General features: G+C 45.1%; 1 protein-coding gene across 1 annotated transcript; it reads left to right on the top strand.

The window, feature by feature from the left end:
* Positions 1 to 600: 600 nt before the first annotated feature.
* Positions 601 to 17,876, top strand: LOC115534289 (E3 ubiquitin-protein ligase TRIM39-like). The gene is made up of 4 exons (XM_030345176.1): positions 601 to 1,531; positions 10,780 to 12,221; positions 16,894 to 16,902; positions 17,276 to 17,876. The coding sequence occupies exons 2-4, from the start codon at positions 10,782 to 10,784 to the stop codon at positions 17,468 to 17,470; spliced, it is 1,644 nt and encodes a 547-aa protein (XP_030201036.1). The 5' UTR covers positions 601 to 1,531; positions 10,780 to 10,781; the 3' UTR covers positions 17,471 to 17,876.
* Positions 17,877 to 20,432: the final 2,556 nt, after the last annotated feature.

Below are 20,432 nucleotides of genomic sequence, written 5' to 3'. Positions count from 1 at the left end.
GTTAGAAGCTGTTAGCGAACTTAGCTAAATCATCTGAACAATAATAACCCATAATATCACAATGTCCTCGGTGGTGGTGATGTTGGACTTCCTGCCCGGGGCGGGCTGCTTCTCCGGGGTCAGCCTGAAGACGCTGCGGCCGGGGGTCCCGTCCCGGAGCTCCGGGGGTCCGGACGCCTCCTCCAGCACCGGGGAGGCGCTGACGGAGAGGACGGAGACCGGGGAGCGGGCGCTGGGGCTCCGGTCCGGGGACGAGGCCCTGGAGACGGTTGTTATGGTGACCGGGGACCTACGGCTCAGGTCCCCGGCGGCCCCGGGCCCCGGGGGGCCGGAGGGGGGCCGCGGTACGATGGTGATGCGGGGTCTCTGCAGGCCCAGCGTGGGGATGACGCTGGTGGTGGAGTAGAAGTCCTCGGCCCGTCTCCTCCTCCTCCTCCTCCTCTTCCTCCCCCTCCTCTTCCTCCCCCTCCTCCTCCTCCTCCTCCTCCTCTTCCTCCTCCTCAGTGTAGCGCCACGGCGTCCGTCTGCATCTCTGCCTCAGGCCTTCAGTCTGTGATGTGCTGGGCTTTCATCTCCTGACATCCCATAATAATAAGCGCTGCTCCCCTCCCAGGACCCGGTCCCGGTCCCGGTCTGGACCCCGACTCCTCCTCAGCTTTCACTGGTTACCTTTCAAGACGTATTCGGTCCAGCAGAAGAAGATTCAGAACATGGATGGGTATGCCTTCTCTGTTCTAACCACATATGCTTCAGGTTACAGACTACTGACACACAACATGACACAAAGATAATCATGCCCCATAATGTTATAGGCCTACATATCATGAAGTAGCCTGCATTTATGACTTTTTATACTGCATTGTTATTTTATTTGATGGTGACGCCATTGGCACGTTTTGTTATTGTTTCTGTGTCCGGGGGAGGGAATCTGATTGGCTGAGCTGGTGTCCTCGTGGTCATGTGAGTGACAAGGTGATTGACAGCTGACTGATGAGTGACGCACCACCTGATCAATCATTAGCGGGAAGAAAGAAACTGAATCCGGGGTTTAAACCTCGTCAACTGTTAGAATGCTACTTTGGACGAGACAATTAGTTATTCATTAACTCCTTCTTTCATGTGATTGTGCGCGTGCACATCGGGGAGAGTTCCTACAGCAGCGTAGCGCCAATAAACAGCTTTTTGCTATTTGTCTGTGTTTTTTGAAAATTGTATCGGGGTTGGATAGAAAGTATTCGGGAAAGCCCCGGAAACCCGGGTCACTTAACTCCAGAAAGAAGAGAAACCCCCTTCAACGCATTTGAATAGGCCAACGCAGCGCATGAATGCATTGCAGCCAAGTGTCTTGGGGGCGGAGCCAGGGGTTAGGGGAGGAGCCAGGGGTTAGGGGAGGAGGGGAGTGGACGTCATGTTGACGAAACGAAACTGGAGGTTCAGATCAACCGAAGCAACCGACCTGGGACAGTGCGCTCGTTCAGGAGAAAAATAAAACGCATTTTGAAACACGCTGACGGACAGAAACAGCATCAAGGTCAGTAAAGAAGAACAACTTTGAGGGAAGTTAAAACCTGTCTTCCCATTATGGAATGACAACAATAATGGTATTGCTCAATACATAAACCTTGTCGTCTGTTTCTAGGAATGGCTTCTGCTGACACCTCCTGGCCTGAAGAGAACTTTTCCTGTTCCATCTGTCTGGATGTGTTCAGCAGCCCAGTTTCCACACCGTGTGGACACAACTTTTGCAGAGCCTGTGTTACTAAGTTCTGGGATGAACAAGTCAAGTACAAATGTCCCGTTTGCAACAAGCTTTTCAACACAAGACCTGATTTACGGGTCAATATCCTCTTTTCAGAGATGGTTGATCGGTTTGGAACGTCCCTACGAGTAGAAGAGCAGCCTTGTGTTGAACCAGCAGAAGTTCCCTGTGACGTCTGTACTGGGACCCAGCTGAAGGCCGTGAAGTCCTGCCTAATGTGTCTTACCTCTTACTGCCAAACCCACCTGGAGCCACATCAGAGAGTCGCAGGCCTGAAGAAACATTGGCTGGTCAAGCCTATGGACCGTCTGGACGACAGGATGTGTAAGAAACACGACCGACTTCTGGAGCTCTTCTGCCAGACTGAACAGGTGTGTGTGTGTCTGTTGTGCACAGAGACGGACCACAAGTCCCATCCTGTTATACCTCTACAGGAGGAATATGATGTGAAGACGGCCCAGCTGGGGAAGATAGAGGCTGAAGTTAAGCAGTTGATCCTGGAGAGACAAAAGAATATTCAGGAGATTAAAGACACAGTTAAACGCAGCAAAGCAGACGCAGACAGAGAGATAGCTGATGGTGTGCAGGTCCTCACTGCTCTGATGCGCCGCATTGAAAAGTGCCAGGATGATCTCAACCAAATGGTGAAAGAGAAACTGAAATCCACAGAGAAACAAGCTGAAGACCTCATCAAAGAGCTGGAGCAGGAAATAGAAGATCTGACCAATAGAAGCTCAGAGGTGAAGCAGCTCTCACAGACTAAAGACCACCTCCACTTCCTCCAGGCCTTCAGATCCCTGAAGGATCCTCCACCCACCAGGGACTGGACCACGGTGGAGGTCCGTCCTCCATCATACGTAGGGACCTTGAGGAGATCCCTGGATCAGCTGGAGGAGACACTGAACATGGAGATGGAGAAGCTGCGTGATGCTGAACTGAAGAGGGTCCAGCAGTATGAAGTAGATGTGACTCTGGATCCTGATACAGCTCATCCCTGGTTTATCCTGTCCGTGGATGGGAAACGAGTACATTATGGAGGTGTACAGATTAAGAAGAGACTCCTAGACAACCCTAAGAGATTTACAAAGCGTCCATGTGTACTCACGAGGCAGAGCTTCTCCTCAGGGAGATTTTACTTTGAGGTCCAGGTTAAAGACAAGATTTATTGGTGGTTAGGAGTGGTCAGAGAGTCCGTCAACAGAAAAGTTCTGAACAGGTGGACCCCTGAGAACGGTTGCTGGACTCTTCTCTGCTACAAGGATGTTTTGATATTTAAAGATGAACCTTCTGTTGGTCTCCCTCGGAGAGCTGGGCTCCAGAAGGTGGGGGTGTTTGTTGATTATGATGAGGGTCTGGTCTCCTTCTATGATGTGGAAGCCAGGGTTCATCTCTACTCTGCTACTGGCTGCACCTTCAGTGAGCCTCTCTATCCAATCCTCTACCCAGGTCCCCGTAAATATAGAGGTAAAAACTCTGCCCCCCTCATCATCTCACCTGTCAATCAAACAGACCAGGACCTTTGATTGGTAATAAAATAATCAAACGACCAAAACAACTAATGTTGTTTCCTGAATTAGAATCTCTATTGTATGAGATCTAAGAGAACTGTATTCATATCTTACTTTTCACTGTCATTTAACAATAAGTAATTCATTAAGCCATTAACACTGTACTATAAAAAAAATAACCCATTATAACCTATAAGACTAATTTTCAATGTCTTTTATCTTATGTTTTTTTTATATTTTTAATTAATGACAAAATAAATGTATTAGATAAGGTGAAAACTTGATTTTAATAACATTATCATTAGTTGATTTCACCAAATAGTAATATTTGTTCATTCTTTTAATCATGTTTGACAATGCAATGTTTGTAAACTTTTGAGATTTGAATAAAAATTTACTAAAAGTAGAATGAGGACCTCTTCTGTGGAATAGTTACATCCTCAGTACAATATGTATTCAGTGGAATAGGTACATTCTCAGTACAAAATGTATTCAGTGGAATAGGTACATTTTCAGTACAATATGTATTCAGTAGAAAAGGTACATTCTCAGTATGTATTCAGTGGAATAGGTACATTCTCAGTACAATATATGTTCAGTGGAAAAGGCACATTATCAGTACAAAATGTATTCAGTAGAATATATACATTATCAGAACAATATGTATTCAGTGGAGTAGGTACATTATCAGTACAATATGTATTCAGTAGAATAGAGACACTATCAGTACAATATGTATTCAGTGGAGTAGCTACATTCTCAGTATGTATCCAGTGGAATAGGTACAAACTCAGTATAATATGTATTCAGTGGAATAGGTACATTTTCGGTATGTACTCAGTGAAATAGGTACATTCTCAGTATGTACTCAGTGGAATCTGTACATTTTCAGTAGAATGGGTGCATCCTTGGTAGGCTACAATATGTATTCAGTGGAATAGATACATTCTCAGTACAATATGTATTCAGTTGAATAGGTACATTCTCAGTACAATATGTATTCAGTGGAATAGGTACATTCTCAGAGGATTAGGTACAATCTCAGTAAAAAGTGTATTCAATAGAATAGGTACTTTATCATTGGGATAAAACAAAAACAACTACGTTGCATAAAAACCCTTTTACACATGATGGGATTCAAGGAAAGATTAAAATCCCATAATAACTGCACACGTTTGTAGCTGATGAGCCAGTAAATTAGTTTTAATGTCCACCTTACAACAACCCAACAAGTGTAACACACCGATACAAAGCTCACAGTGACTATACGTAAAGATTCCCCCAATGTGTGTGAGTATCTTGACTTTGTCTTGTCAGCTCTCCTCTCCATCCTCTCCTCTTAGTTTCTCCTCTCTCCTTCCTCTCTCTTCTCTTCCTCCTCTCTCCTATCTCTCCTCTCCTCTCTAGCTCATCCAGGATTGTGTTTATCATTGTTACGCATTAAAATGATGCGTGTTCAAACTGCAACGGTAAGCATATTTAGATTTGTTTAGTCAAATATTGTTCAGTACATGTCAGCGTGGGAGTGTGTGTGGAGGACGGCTGGTTGAAGCAGCCTCACCTGCTGAGTCTGATTGGACTCTGGGGCTTGGTGAGGGACACACCTGTTGCTCATTGAGTAATCAGTGCTCACAGGTTAAACCAGCCGTTTAGGGCGTGGTCACACCACAATGAGGTGCTTTCAGTGTCAAAGATTTGGGCACATCGCTAAAATCTGTAAGGAAAAGAGGAGGTGTGTGAAACGCTCAGGGGATCATGAGTATGGGAAGTGTGAGGGGACAAAGTTAAAGTGTTGTAGTTGTGGGGGTGAACATGTCGTCACTTTTGAGGCTGTGAAATAATGAAAGAGGAAGTTGCAGTTCAGAAGGTGAAAGTGTTGGACAAAGTGACCTATGCAGGAGCAGTGAAGGTGGTGAAACAGAGGCACGGTGCTAAGAGTCAGGGAATGGTAGCAGCCTGGGGGGCGGAAGGGAAGTGACGAGGGAGTCGATGGGAGAGAAGCACGATGGAACAAAGTGTGGGGAGATAAGAAGCAGGTGGGGATGTTTGTGGCAGCAGTGATGAACTCCACTAGAGACTCCACATCAAAGACAACGAGCATACAGACGATAGCTAAGGCAGCCAAGGGTTATTTGGGGATGGAAGGGTTAAAATGGGAGGCTTTGGTAGGCGAGATAAATACACAGAGTAGTCAGGAGCCGGTGAGAAGACATCATAACCATGGTGAGAACCCTACAGTGGAATGCTAGGAGCTGGGTGGCAAATGGCCGGGAGGTTAAATATTTTTTAAGAGAAATGAAAGGAAAACCACAAGTAATATGCATTCAAGAAACGTTTTTGAAACCAGTGTTAGATTGAGTTATTTATGGATATGTAGGTATAAGAAGAGACAGGAGTGAAGGTGAAGGGGCTGGTGGAGGGTGTGTAACATTTATTAAAGGTCCCATGACATGAAAATCTCACTTTGTGAGGTTTTCTAACATAAATATGAGTTCCCCTAGCCTGCCTATGGTCCCCCAGTGGCTAAAACTTGCGTTTGGTGTAAAACGAGCACTAGCTGTTCTGCTCGCCTTTGAAAAAACGGAGGCTCAAGCGCGCTGATTTGGAATGTCTGTGCTCATGACGTCATGAGGAATCTCGGCTCCTCCCCTTACTCTGCCTGGCCCGCCCAGAGACGTTGGCCCGCCAATGAGACTCGACCGTGCGAGCGCCACATGTGTGTGTGTGAATACACACACTGTAACGCAAGTGTTTCTTGTCGGTTCTTTGACGTGTCTTGTATTTCCACAACGAGACTGTCGTGGGGGTTATCTGAGGATGTTGAGAAGGAATTGGGGGAAAGGAACTTTGGTTTGACTCGCTGAAGTACATGAACTGCGACATGCCGCCGGTTGCCGCGAGGCACCATCGCCCTGCAGCGGGCAGCTGGCAGCAGGCAGCGCGCGGTTCAGTCGACTTCAGGTTGATGTGAAAGTGGAAGAACTAGAGACGTCGCAGAACCCGACAAAGTCGTTTGTGATTCATAATATCGTCTGGAGGCGCACACAATATATTATATGATATAGATATCTATGTATTATATGATATTATTTAGATATAGAGCTCCAGGACTGTAACGCAAGTGTTGTACACTTCCTTGTTATTTGGATAACCGTTCGGCTGTTGGTGTGATGGCGCATAACACGTCGGACTCTCGTCTCTGGTATTTCTACAACGAGACTCGTATTGGGGGTTATCTCAGCCAAGGTTGAGAATGAATTGGGGGGAAAGAACTTTGGCTTCGACTCCCTCAAGTCAAGATCATGAACCACGACAAGGTGGAGAAAGGGATCTTTGCCGGGCAGCGCTTAGGCACCTCCGCCTCCGGCGGTGGTCCCTCAGCGGGGCTCAAGCGGGAGACATTCGCCGCAAACAATCCCTTTCTCCTCCATGTCGTGGTTCATGTTCTTAAGGGAGTCAAAGCCAAAGTTCCTAGTTTATTTAGTACTTGCCAATGGTGGGCTTTTACTTACTACGGGTCATTATTTGTTGATATTTTGCATAATAGTGGAACAGGATGAAATTAATAGCTAAAATATTCACCAAAAATCAATAAAAGTAATTTTTTTCATTCTGATTGCTGTAGTACTTGCCAATGGTTGGCTTTTACTTACTACGGGTCATTATTTGTTGAGATTTTGCATTATAGCGAATGAGGATGCAATTAATAGTTTCAAATATTCACCAAAAATCAATAAAACTATTTTTTTTCATTCTGATTGCTGTAGTACTTGCCAATGGTTGGCTTTTACTTACTACGGGTCATTATTTGTTGAAATTTTGCATTATAGCGAATGAGGAGGTAATTAATAGTTTCAAATAAAGTCAAAGTAAAAGCCAACCATTGGCAAGTACTACAGCAATCAGAATGAAAAAATGTAGTTTTATTGATTTTTGGTGAATATTTGAAACTATTAATTACATCCTCATTCGCTATAATGCAAAATTTCAACAAATAATGACCCGTAGTAAGTAAAAGACAACCATTGGCAAGTACTACAGCAATCAGAATGCGAAAACGTATTTCCATTGATTTTTGGTGAATATTTGAAACTATTAATTGCATCCTCATTCGCTATAATGCAAAATTTCAACAAATAATGACCCGTAGTAAGTAAAAGCCAACCATCGGCAAGTACTACAGCAATCAGAATGCGAAAATGTATTTCCATTGATTTTTGGTGAATATTTGAAACTATTAATGCCATCCTCATTCGCTATAATGCAAAATGTCAACAAATAATGACCCGTAGTAAGTAAAAGCCAACCATTGGCAAGTACTACAGCAATCAGAATGAAAAAATGTAGTTTTATTGATTTTTGGTGAATATTTAAAACTATTAATTGCATCCTGTTTCACTATTATGTAAAATATGAACAAATACTGACCCGTAGTAAGTAAAAGCCCACCATTGGCAAGTACTACAGCAAACAGAATGAGAAAATGTATTTCTATTGATTTTTGGTGAATATTGGAAACTATTAATTGCATCCTCATTCGCTATAATGCAAAATGTCAACAAATAATGACCTGTAGTAAATAAAAGACCCCCTACTGGCAAGTACTACAGCAATCGGAATGAGAATATGTGTTTTTATTGATTATTGGTGATTTCTTTCCTGAAACAATTCCATGGTAACGTCTATGTCACCAGTCCGTGGGGTGTAATTTGTGGACGGTCCCTAAAACAGATTGCAGCCGGACCGTAATTACAGCGCTGTTCTTGCACAGATATCGATAGCAACAACTAATTTCGGTGTGGTTTTTTGTCAGTACGCTGTCCTATACTGTCCTCAACATACTAAACCCGTAATATAGTGCAATTTTGTTGATTAAGCCGATTGATCCGATTGCAAAACTGAATATCCGGCGAATATCCAACCTGCTGCTAACTTTTACCCGCTGTCTCTTTTTGTTGTTATGGGGACAGGACGAGAGGACCCAAACGCTTGACAGGGAGGCTGACGGGTTGGAAAGGAAATGGTGTTTATTGGAACAAGGGGTAACGAGCCGGGGCTAGGCAAGCGGTGGTCAGGCAGGCGAGTTCAGTAACAGACGGCCAGTCAGGCAGGCAGGGGCTCGGCGGTAGGCGTGTAGTCATGCAGGCGAGGATTCGGCAACGGGTAAACAGGGTGACGGACGGAGAACTACAGAAGAGGGAAAAGGGTTACTGGAGGACAGGGAAAACGGACTGGAATTAGTTTAACGCTGGTAGGACCGATACTGACAGTAGGGGATAGTAAAAGAAGAACTGGCGCCGGCTGATTGGAGACCCTGGCTGAAGTAGGGAACGGCGATTGCAGAATGCAGACAGGTGTTGAGAGAGTGAGGACCAGTGGCGCCAAGCGGCCGCTAGATGGGGGTGTTGGACCGGTTAGCAGGACGTGGCTTGTTTTGCACCCGCTCTCTTTTAACTCCAGAAAGAAGAACACGCATCAACGCATTTGAAGAGGCCAACACAGGTAGTCATTTAGTAAGTTAGGTTCTTTATTGTCCCCAAGGGGATAATTGTTCTCACACAGTCAAGTCAAGTTGGTCTCAGGGCAGTATACATTTGAAGAGACAGAACACAGTGTAGCAACACTGTAGCACACAGATATCAAATAAATTATTTCCCCACATATACAACAGATAAACCCTCTTCCCACAATTCCACAGAACAACAAGTAGACAGAAATAATCATGACATGAACCATATACAGTGATGAAAAATCTACATGTTTTTGTTCACTTTTTTTTTATTGGGCTTTTCTCCGGTTCATTACCCTATATCTGCGGCCAGATGGGAGTAATTTGAAGAATGGGCTAAGGGAATGGTCAGGGACGCTGACTATTGCACGAGCCAGGGGTGCTACAGCGAGCTCATTTGCCTCTGACAGGCTAGGGGTGGGGGGGTGATTATCTTGGATGCTATGTGTGGGGTTTTGAGGAGTCTGTTTTTGCTGGTGACAGTGAGCAGGGTGAAGCAGCAGGGGGAACAGTACACTAGGATGGGTTGGATGATGCTTTTGTAGAGGAGTAAGAGGAGGTGGGGGGCCACAGACAGTGATTTCAGTTTGCGTATGACATAAAGCCGTGGATAGGGTTAATGACATGTTGGTTGGAGTTGAGTTTGTCATCTATGGTGAGCCCTAGGTATTTGAAACTGTTGACTAGTTCAACTGGTTGTCCTCTGATGAATGTGTGATTGAATGTGGGAGGTGTCTTGGCTGTGTGTATGACCTTTTCCTTTGTTTTGTCATTGTTTAACTGGAGATAGTTGTCTGTGCACCTCTGTGAAAACTGTGTGGTTGACTGTTGGTATGCTGTGGTGGAATTGTTGTCACTGAGTAGACCTATTATGGCTGTGTCGTCTGCATCTTTATAGTACGTGGTGATGGGGGCTGGGCTGCTGCAGTCATTTGTGTGGAGGGTACACAGAAATGGACTGAGGACGCAGCCCTGAGGTGCTCCGGTGTTGGTGATGAGGGTTGATGATGTTGCTGTACCTACTTTCACTGCATGCGGTCTGTTGCCGAGGAAATTGTATATCCAGTGAGTGTGGAGTGGAATAATGTCCAGATGTTTGAGCGTCTCGATGACCTGGTGCCGCTGGATTGTGTTGAATGCAGAGGTGGTGTCGACCCACAGGACTGATGCTAAGTGGTTTGGTGTCTGGAGATGGTGGAGGAGGGGGTGGAGGAGGCATGCCACTGCGTCCTCCGTCCCACGTTTCGGCCTGTGTGCAAACTGGTGAGGGTCCAGCTGTGGTCCGACGGTTGACAGGATGAGGTGAAGCATTATCTTCTCCATGCACTTCGTTATGATGGGCGTGAGTGCAACCGGACGGAGGTGGTTGGGCTCTGACTGGCGGGGTTTTGGGGGTATTGGTGCAATGGTTGAGGTCCTCCATAGGTCGGGACCTTTAGCTGTTCTGTATGAATCCAACAAGACGGAGTGGAAGACTGGGCAGAGCTCCGTGGCACAGAGCTTTAGCACCCTTGCCGGGATGCCATTCGGCCCCGGGGCCTTGCCAATTTTGCACCTGGCCAGCTGTGGCTGTACACCCTCCTGAGTGAAGGGTGGGTGCTGGGGTTCTACCAGCGCCTCCACAGGAGGCGGTGTAGTCCTTGGTGTCAAACCGGTTGAAGAACTTGTTTAGGAAGTTAGCAAAGTGCATGAATGCAGTGCAGCCATGTATCGTGTGGGCGGAGCCAGGGGTTAGGGGAGGAGCCAGGGGAGGAGGGGAGAGGACGTCAGGTAGAGGAAACGATACTGAATGTTCAGATCAACCAAAGCACCCGACGTGGAAGCAGTTCTGTCGGTCAGGAGAAAAATAAAACGCAGTTTGAAATACGCTGACGGACTGAAACAACATCAAGGTGAGTAAAGAAGAACAACTTTGAGAGAAGTTAAAAACACTTTTGCCGTTACGGAATTAAAAATATAATAATGGGATTGCTCAATACATAAACCTTGTCGTCTGTGTCTAGGAATGGCCTCTGCTAACACCTCCTGGCCTGAAGAGAACTTTTCATGTTCCATCTGTCTGGATGTGTTCAGCAGCCCAGTTACCACACCTTGTGGACACAACTTCTGCAGAACCTGTATTACTAAGTTCTGGGATGAACAAGTCAAGTACAAATGTCCCGTTTGCAACGAGCTTTTCAACACAAGACCTGATTTACGGGTCAATATCCTCTTTTCAGAGATGGTTGATCGGTTTGGAACGTCCCTACGAGTAAAAGAGCAGCCTTGTGTTGAACCAGCAGAAGTTCCCTGTGACGTCTGTACTGGGACCCAGCTGAAGGCCGTGAAGTCCTGCCTAGTGTGTCTTACCTCTTACTGCCAAACCCACCTGGAGCCACATCAGAGAGTCGCAGGCCTGAAGAAACATCGGCTGGTCGAGCCTATGGACCATCTGGACGACAGGATGTGTAAGGAACACAACCGACTTCTGGAGCTCTTCTGCCAGACTGAACATGTGTGTGTGTGTCTGTTGTGCACAGTGACGGACCACAAGTCCCATCCTGTTATACCTCTAAAGGAGGAATATGAAGTGAAGACGGCCCAGCTGGGGAAGATAGAGGCTGAAGTTAAGCAGTTGATCCAGGAGAGACAAAAGAATATTCAGGAGATTAAAGACACAGTTAAACGCAGCAAAGCAGACGCAGACAAAGAGATAGCTGATGGTGTGCAGGTCCTCACTGCTCTGATGCGCTGCATTGAAAAGTGCCAGGATGATCTCAACCAAATGGTGAAAGAGAAACTGAAATCCACAGAGAAACAAGCTGAAGACCTCATCAAAGGGCTGGAGCAGGAAATAGAAGATCTGACCAATAGAAGCTCAGAGGTGAAGCAGCTCTCACACACTGAAGACCACCTCCACTTCCTCCAGGCCTTCAGATCCCTGAAGGATCCTCCACCCACCAGGGACTGGACCACGGTGGAGGTCCGTCCTCCGTCATATGCAGGGACCTTGAGGAGATCCCTTGATCAGCTGGAGGAGACACTGAACATGGAGATGAAGAAGCCGCGTGATGCTGAACTGAAGAGGGTCCAGCAGTATGAAGTAGATGTGACTCTGGATCCTGATACAGCTTATCTCTGGCTTACCCTGTCTGTGGATGGGAAACGAGTACATTATGGAGGTGTAAAGATTAAGAAGAGACTCCGAGACAACCCTAAGAGATTTACACAATATACATGTGTTCTCACGAGGCAGAGCTTCTCCTCAGGGAGATTTTACTTTGAGGTCCAGGTTAAAGACAAGACTGACTGGTTTGTAGGAGTGGCCAGAGAGTCCAGCGACAGAAAAGGTCTGATACCGTTGATCCCTGAGAACGGTTACTGGACTCTTCACTACTACAAGGATGGGTTGATATTTGTTGATAACCCTTTGGTCTGTGTCCCCCTGAGAGCTGGGCTCCAGAAGGTGGGGGTGTTTGTTGATTATGATGAGGGTCTGGTCTCCTTCTATGATGTGGAAGCCAGGGTTGATCTCTACTCTGCTACTGGCTGCACCTTCAGTGAGCCTCTCTATCCAATCCTCGGTCCAGGTCACCCTTTTTATCAAGGTAACAACCCTGCCCCCCTCATCATTTCACCTGTCAATCAAACAGACTAGGACCTTTGTTTGGTAATAAAATAATCAAGCAACCAAAACAACAAATCTTGTTTCCTGAATTAGAATCTCTATTGTATGAGATCAAAGAGAACTGTATTCATATCTTACTTTTCACTGTCATCTAAGGAGTAATTCATTAAGACATTAACACTTTACTATAAAAAAATAACCCATTATAACCTATAAGGCTAATTTTCAATGTATTTTATCTGATGGTTTTTTTATATTTTTAATTGATGAAAAAAGAAATGTATTAGATAAGGTGAAAACTTGATTTTAATAACATTATCATTAGTTGATTTCACCAAATAGTAATATTCGTTAATTCCTTTAATCATGTTTGACAACACAATACAATGTTTGTTAACTTGAGATTTGAATAAAAATGTACTAAAAGTAGAAAGGGGACATCTTCTGTGGAATAGGTACATTCTCAGTACAATATGTATTCAGTGGAATAGGTACATTGTCAGTACAATATGTATTCAGTGGAATAGGTACATTCTCAGAACAATATGTATTCATTGGAATAGGTACATTATCAGTACAATATGTGTTCAGTGGAGTAGGTACATTCTCAGTATGTACTCAGTGGAATAGGTACATTTTCACATCAAAATGATGTGTGTTCAAAGTGCAACGGTAAGCATATGTTGTTTTGTTTAGTCAAATATTGTTGTGGAGATGTTGGGGGTGCTGGTCGCTTTAAAATGGGTGGTGATCTGTGATCTGTACAGATTCAGCATCAGTTTTGGCAAGTATGAGGTCGTTTTACTCAAGTAGTCACCAAGGTTTGTTATTTGAAGTTCTACAGTCGATTACGAGAATCGTTCAGCAGGGGAGGCAAATACATTTCTATGGGTTCCAGCTCATGTAGGGGTGAAGGGAAACGAGAAAGCCGATAAGATGGGGAAGAAGGCATTGGAGAAGGAAAAAATATAAATGAATATCAGTTTAAGTAAGGCAGAAGTTAAAAGCCTGATATGGGGAAAAGTTAACAAGATGTGGCAAGACGAATGGGACAGTGAGGAGAAAGGGAGATATTTATATAATATTCAAAAAAGTGTTAATGTTCAAATAAGGTATTGTGGTCAGAGGAAGGATGAACACATTTTGATAAGGTTAAGGTTGGGGCGCAGTGCACTAAATAAAACAATGAAATTGATAGGAAAACACCCCACTGGATTATGTGAGGGGTGCCAGGTAGAGGAGACAGTGGAACATGTTTTAATGAACTGTAGTGGTTATGGGATGGAGAGGGAAAGTATGAAAATGGTTTATTGGAACAAGGGGTAACGACAAGCCGGGGCTAGGCAAGCGGTGGTCAGGCAGGCGAGGGTTCAGTAACAGACGGGCAGGCAGGGGCTCGGCGGTAGGCGTGTAGTCAGGCAGGCGAGGATTCGGCAACGGGTAAACAGGGTGACGGACTTAGAACTACAGAAGAGGGAAAAGGGTTACTGGAGGACAGGGAAAACTGACTGGATTTAGTTTAACGCTGGTAGGTCCGATACTGACTGAGGTGTAGTAAACGACGAACTGGCGCGGGCTGAATGGAGATCCCCGGCTGAAGTAGGGATTGGCGAATGTAGATTGCAGACAGGTGTGTTGAGAGTGTGGACCAGTGGCGCCAAGCGGCCACTAGATGGGGGTGTTGGACCGGTTAGCAGGACGTGGCTTGTTTTGCACCTGCTCTCTTTTAACTCCAGAAAGAAGAGAACTCACATAAACGCATTTGAAGAGGCCAACACAGGTAGTCATTTAGTAAGTCAGGCTCTTTATTGTTCTCACACAGTCAAGTCAAGTTGGTTTCAGGGCAGCATACATTTGAAGAGACGGAACACAGTGTAGCAACACTGTAGCACACAGATATCAAATAAATTATTTCCCCACACATACAACAGATAAACCCTCTTCCCACAATTCCACAGAAATAAACATGACATGAACCATATACAGTGATGAAAAATCTACATATTTTGATAGCTGAGGGGACTAAACTTTTTTTTTATTGGGCTTTTCTCCGGTTCATTACCCTATAACTGCGGCCAGATGGGAGCAATTGGAAGAATTGGCTAAGGGAATGGTCAGGGACGCTGACTATTGCACGTGCCAGGGGTGCTACAGCGAGCTCATTTGCCTCTGACGGGCTGGGGGGGGGGAGGGTGATTATCTTGGATGCTATGTGTGGGGTTTTGAGGAGTCTGTTTTTGCTGGTGACAGTGAGCAGGGTGAAGCAGCAGGGGGAACAGTACACTAGGATGGGTTGGATGATGCTTTTGTAGAGGAGTAAGAGGAGGTGGGGGGGCCACAGACAGTGATCTCAGTTTGCGTATGACATAAAGCCGTGGATAGGGTTAATGACATGTTGGTTGGAGTTGAGTTTGTTATCTATGGTGAGCCCTAGGTATTTGAAACTGTTGACTTGTTCAACTGGTTGTCCTCTGATGAATGTGCGATTGAATGTAGGAGGTGTCTTGGCTGTGTGTATGACCATTTCCTTTGTTTTGTCATCGTTTAACTGGAGATAGTTGTCTGTGCACCACGGTGAAAACTGTGTGGTTGACTGTTGGTATGCTGTGGTGGAATTGTTGTCACTGAGTAGACCTATAGGAGGGGGTGGAGGAGGCATGCCACTGCGTCCTCCGTCCCACGTTTCGGCCTGTATGCAAACTGGTGAGGGTCCAGCTGTGGTCCGACGGTTGACAGGATGAGGTGAAGCATTATCTTCTCCATGCACTTCGTTATGATGGGCGTGAGTGTAACCGGACGGAGGTGGTTGGGCTCTGACTGGCGGGGTTTTGGGGGTATTGGTGCAATGGTTGAGGGCTTCCATAGGTCGGGAACTTTAGCTGTTCTGTATGAATCCAACAAGACGGAGTGGAAGACTGGGCAGAGCTCCGTGGCACAGAGCTTTAGCACCCTTGCCGGGATGCCATCCGGCCCTGGGGCCTTGCCAATTTTGCACCTGGCCAGCTGTTGCTGTACATCCTCCTGAGTGAAGGGTGGGTGCTGGGGTTCTACCAGCGCCTTCACAGGAGGAGGTGTAGTCCTGGGTGTCAAACCGGTTGAAAAACCTGTTCAGGGAGTTAGCAAAGTGCATGAACGCAGTGCAGCCATGTGTCGTGTGGGCGGAGCCAGGGGTTAGGGGAGGAGCCAGGGGTTAGGAGAGGAGAGGACGTCAGGTAGAGGAAACGAAACTTAAGGTTCAGATCAACCAAAGCACCCGACGTGGAAGCAGTTCTCTCAGTCAGGAGAAAAATAAAACACATTTTGAAATACGCTGACGGACAGAAACTACATCAAGGTGAGTAAAGAAGCACAACTTTGAGAGACGTTAAAAACACTACTGCAGTTTTGGAATTAAAAATATAATAATAGGATTGCTCAATACATAAACCTTGTCGTCTGTGTCTAGGATGGCCTCTGCTAACACTTCCTGGCCTGAAGAGAACTTTTCATGTTCCATCTGTCTGGATGTGTTCAGCAGCCCAGTTTCCACACCGTGTGGACACAACTTCTGCAGAACCTGTATTACTAAGTTCTGGAATGAACAAGTCAAGTACAAATGTCCTGTTTGCAACGAGCTTTTCAACACAAGACCTGATTTACGGGTCAATATCCTCTTTTCAGAGATGGTTGATCGGTTTGGAACGTCCCTACGAGTAAAAGAGCAGCCTTGTGTTGAACCAGGAGAAGTTCCCTGTGATGTCTGTACTGGGACCCAGCTGAAGGCCGTGAAGTCCTGCCTAGTGTGTCTTACCTCTTACTGCCAAACCCACCTGGAGCCACACCATAGAGTCGCAGGCCTGAAGAAACATCGGCTGGTCGAGCCTATGGACCGTCTGGACGACAGGATGTGTAAGAAACACGACCGACTTCTGGAGCTCTTCTGCGAGACTGAACAGGTGTGTGTGTGTCAGTTCTGCACAGAGACGGACCACAAGTCACATCCTGTTGTACCTCTAAAGGAGGAATATGAAGTGAAGACGGCCCAGCTGGGGAAGATAAAGGCTGAAGTTAAGCAGATGATCCAGGAGAGACAAAAAAATATTCAGGAGATTAAAGACACAGTTAAACGCATCAAAGCAGACGCAGACAGAGAGATAGCTGATGGTGTGCAGGTCCTCACTGCTCTGATGCGCCGCATTGAAAAGTGCCAGGATGATCTCAACCAAATGGTGAAAGAGAAACTGAAATCCACAGTGAAACAAGCTCAAGACCTCATCAAAGGGCTGGAGCAGGAAATAGAAGATCTGACCAATAGAAGCTCAGAGGTGAAGCAGCTCTCACAGACTAAAGACCACCTCCACTTCCTCCAGGCCTTCAGATCCCTGAAGGATCCTCCACCCCCCAGGGACTGGACCACGGTGGAGGTCCGTCCTCCGTCATACGCAGGGACCTTGAGGAGATCCCTGGATCAGCTGGAGGAGACACTGAACATGGAGATGAAGAAGCTGCCTGATGATGCTGAACTGAAGAGGGTCCAGAAGTATGAAGTAGATGTGACTCTGGATCCTGATACAGCTCATCCCAAGCTCATCCTGTCTTGGGATGGGAAACAAGTACATAATGGAGGTGTAGTGAAGAGAATCCCATACAACCCTAAGAGATTTACACAGTGTATATCTGTACTCACGAGGCAGAGCTTCTCCTCAGGGAGATTTTACTTTGAAGTCCAGGTTAAAGACAAGACTGTATGGTGGTTAGGAGTGGTCAGAGAGTCCATCGACAGAAAAGGTGTGACCAGGTGGATCCCTGAGAATGGTTACTGGACTCTTCTCTACAAAAAGGATGAGTTCAAGGATGGGTTGGTGTTTTATGATATACCTTCTGTCGATCTCCCTCTGAGAGCTGAGCTCCAGAAGGTGGGGGTGTTTGTTGATTATGATGAGGGTCTGGTCTCCTTCTATGATGTGGAAGCCAGGGTTCATCTCTACTCTGCTACTGGCTGCACCTTCAGTGAGCCTCTCTATCCATTCCTCGGCCCAGGTTACAGTGATTATGAAGGTAACAACTCTGCCCCCCTGATCATCTCACCTGTCAATCAAACAGACTAGGACCTTTGTTTGGTAATAAAATAATCAAACAACCAAAACAACTAATGTTGTTTCCTGAATTAGAATCTCTACTATGGGAGGTCCTAGAGAACTGTATTCATATCTTACTTTTCACTGTCATCTAAGGAGTAATTCATTAAGCCACTAACAATGTACTATAACAAATATAACCCATTATAACCTATAAGACTACACTATAAAGTTCAATGTCTTTTATCAGAACGTTTTTTTATATTTTGAATTAATGAAAAAATAAATGTATTAGATAAGGTGAAACATTGATTTTGATAACCTTATAAGTTTATTTAACCAAATGGTAATATTCGTTTATTTTTTTAATCATGTTTTCCAACACAATACAATGTTTGTAAACTTTTGAGAATTGAATAAAAATGTACTAAAAGTAGAATGGGGACATCTTCTGTGGAATAGTTTCATTCTCAGTACAATATATATTCAGTGGAATAAGTACATTCTCAGTACAATATGTCTTCAGAGGAATAGGTACATTCTCAGTACAAAATGTATTCAGTAGAATAGATACATTATCAGCACAATATGTGTTCATTGGAATATGTACATTATCAGCACAATATGTATTCAGTGGAGTAGGTACATTCTCAGTATGTATTCAGTGGAATAGGTACATTCTCAGTATGTACTCAGTGGAAGAGGTACATTTTCAGTAGAATGGGTACATCCTTAGTACAATATGTATTCAGTGGAATAGGTACATTCTCAGTACAATATGTATTCAGTGGAATAGGTACAATCTCAGTAAAATGTGTATTCAATAGAATAGTTGCTTTATCATTGGGATAAAAAACTACGTTGCATAAAAACCCTTTTACACATGATGGGATTCAAGGAAAGATTAAAATCCCATAATAACTGCACACGTTTGTAGCTGAGCTTACAACAACCCAACAAGTGCAACACACCGATAAAGCTCACAGTGAGTATACGTAAAGATTCCCCCAATGTGTGTGAGTACCGTGACTTTGTCTTGTCAGCTCCCCTCTCCATCCTCTCCTCTTAGTTTCTCCTCTCTCCTTCCTCTCTCTTCTCTTCCTCCTCTCTCCTATCTCTCCTCTCCTTTAGCTCATCCAGGATTGTGTTTATCATTGTTACGCATCAAAATGATGTGTGTTCAAACTGCAACGGTAAGCATATTTAGATTTGTTTAGTCAAATATTGTTCAGTCCATGTCAGCGTGGGAGTGTGTGTGGAGGACGGCTGGTTGAAGCAGCCTCACCTGCTGAGTCTGATTGGACTCTGGGGCTTGGTGAGGGACACACCTGTTGCTCATTGAGTAATCAGTGCTCACAGGTTAAACCAGCCGTTTAGGGCGTGGTCACACCACAATGAGGTGCTTTCAGTGTCAAAGATTTGGGCACATCGCTAAAATCTGTGAGGAAAAGAGGAGGTGTGCGAAATGCTCAGGGGATCATGAGTATGGGAAGTGTGAGGGGGCAAAGTTAAAGTGTTGTAGTTGTGGGGGTGAACATGTCGTCACTTTGGAGGCTGTGAAATAATGAAAGAGGAAGTTGCAGTTCAGAAGGTTAAAGTGTTGGACAAAGGGACCTATGCAGAAGCAGTGAAGGTGGTGAAACAGAGGCAAGGTGCTAAGAGTCAGGGAATGGTAGCAGCCTGGGGGGCGGAAGGGAAGTGACGAGGGAGTCGGTGGGAGAGAAGCACGATGGAACAAAGTGTGGGGAGATAAGAAGCAGGTGGGGATGTTTGTGGCAGCAGTGATAAACTCCACTAGAGACATATATTTATGGATATGTAGGTATAAGAAGAGACAGGAGTGAAGGTGAAGGGCCTGGTGGAGGGTGTGTAACATTTATTAAGCGAGGTATATCATACAGGGTATTAGAAATAGGAACGGAACAAGAGAGTAGAGTGGTGGAGGTATGGGAGGGGGAGAGGAGTTTGTTGGTGTTAATTACTATAATCCATGTCTAAGGTTAGAGAATGATAAGATGGTTAGGATTAAAGGTATAGAAAGACACAAGATAATATGGTGTGCAGACTTCAATGCTCATAACACAATGTGGGGAGGGAATCACACAGACACGAATGGAAAAGTGATTGAAGAGTTAATGGAGGACAAGAATCTTGTTTGTTTGAATGTTGGGAGGGGAGATGGCGAAGAAGGCATTGGAGAAGGAAAAAGTAGAAATGAATATCAGTTTAAGTAAGGCAGAAGTTAAAAGCCTGATATGGGAAAAAGTTAAAATGTGGCAAGACAAATGGGACAGTGAGGAGAAAGGGAGATATTTATATAATATTCAAAAAAGTGTTAATGTTAAAATAAGGTATAGTGGTCAGAGGTAGGATGAACACATTTTGATAAGGTTAAGGTTGGGGCACAGTGCACTAAATAAAACAATGAATCTGATAGGAAAACACCCCACTGGATTATGTGAGGGGTGCCAGGTAGAGGAGACAGTGCAACATGTTTTAATGAACTGTAGTGGTTATGGGATGGAGAGGGAAAGTATGAAAAATCTATTGAGAGAATTGGGTATGCAGGAGTATACTTTGGAAAATATTTTAAGATTAGTGAAGAGGAATTGTGTAAAAGTATTGTTTGGCTTTTTGAGAGAAACAGGGTTATATGATAGGATATAGAGTAGAAAGAAAGTGTGAATGAGAGTGTTTGGAGACGGGAGGGGGCAATGGAGACGAGGAATAGGAGGAGGACGAGAGGGAGGAGGTGGAGGAGGAGTCGATGGAGACAGGAGGAGGATGACAAGAAGAAGGAGGAGGGTTGAAAGTATTTGGGGAAGCACCAGAAACCCGGGTCGATGAACACCGATGAATCCCAGTTCCAATCGCAAGTCACCACTAAAGCACCACAATGTCTCTTGTTGTTGTTAAGGGGACAGGACGAGAGGACCCAAACGCTTGACAGGGAGGCTGAGACGGGGTGGAAAGGAAATGGGGTTTATTGGAA

The sequence above is a fragment of the Gadus morhua genome, chromosome 21, assembly GCF_902167405.1.
Source record: "Gadus morhua chromosome 21, gadMor3.0, whole genome shotgun sequence".
NCBI classification, from domain to species: Eukaryota; Metazoa; Chordata; class Actinopteri; order Gadiformes; family Gadidae; genus Gadus; species Gadus morhua.
The sequence above is the reverse complement of the archived record's forward strand: the minus strand, read 5'-3'. Positions and strand labels throughout refer to the sequence as shown.

Excerpts from the sequence above, each read along its gene's own strand:
- LOC115534289 (XM_030345176.1), top strand. The coding sequence starts at position 10,782 with ATGGCCTCTGCTAACACCTCCTGGCCTGAAGAGAACTTTTCATGTTCC.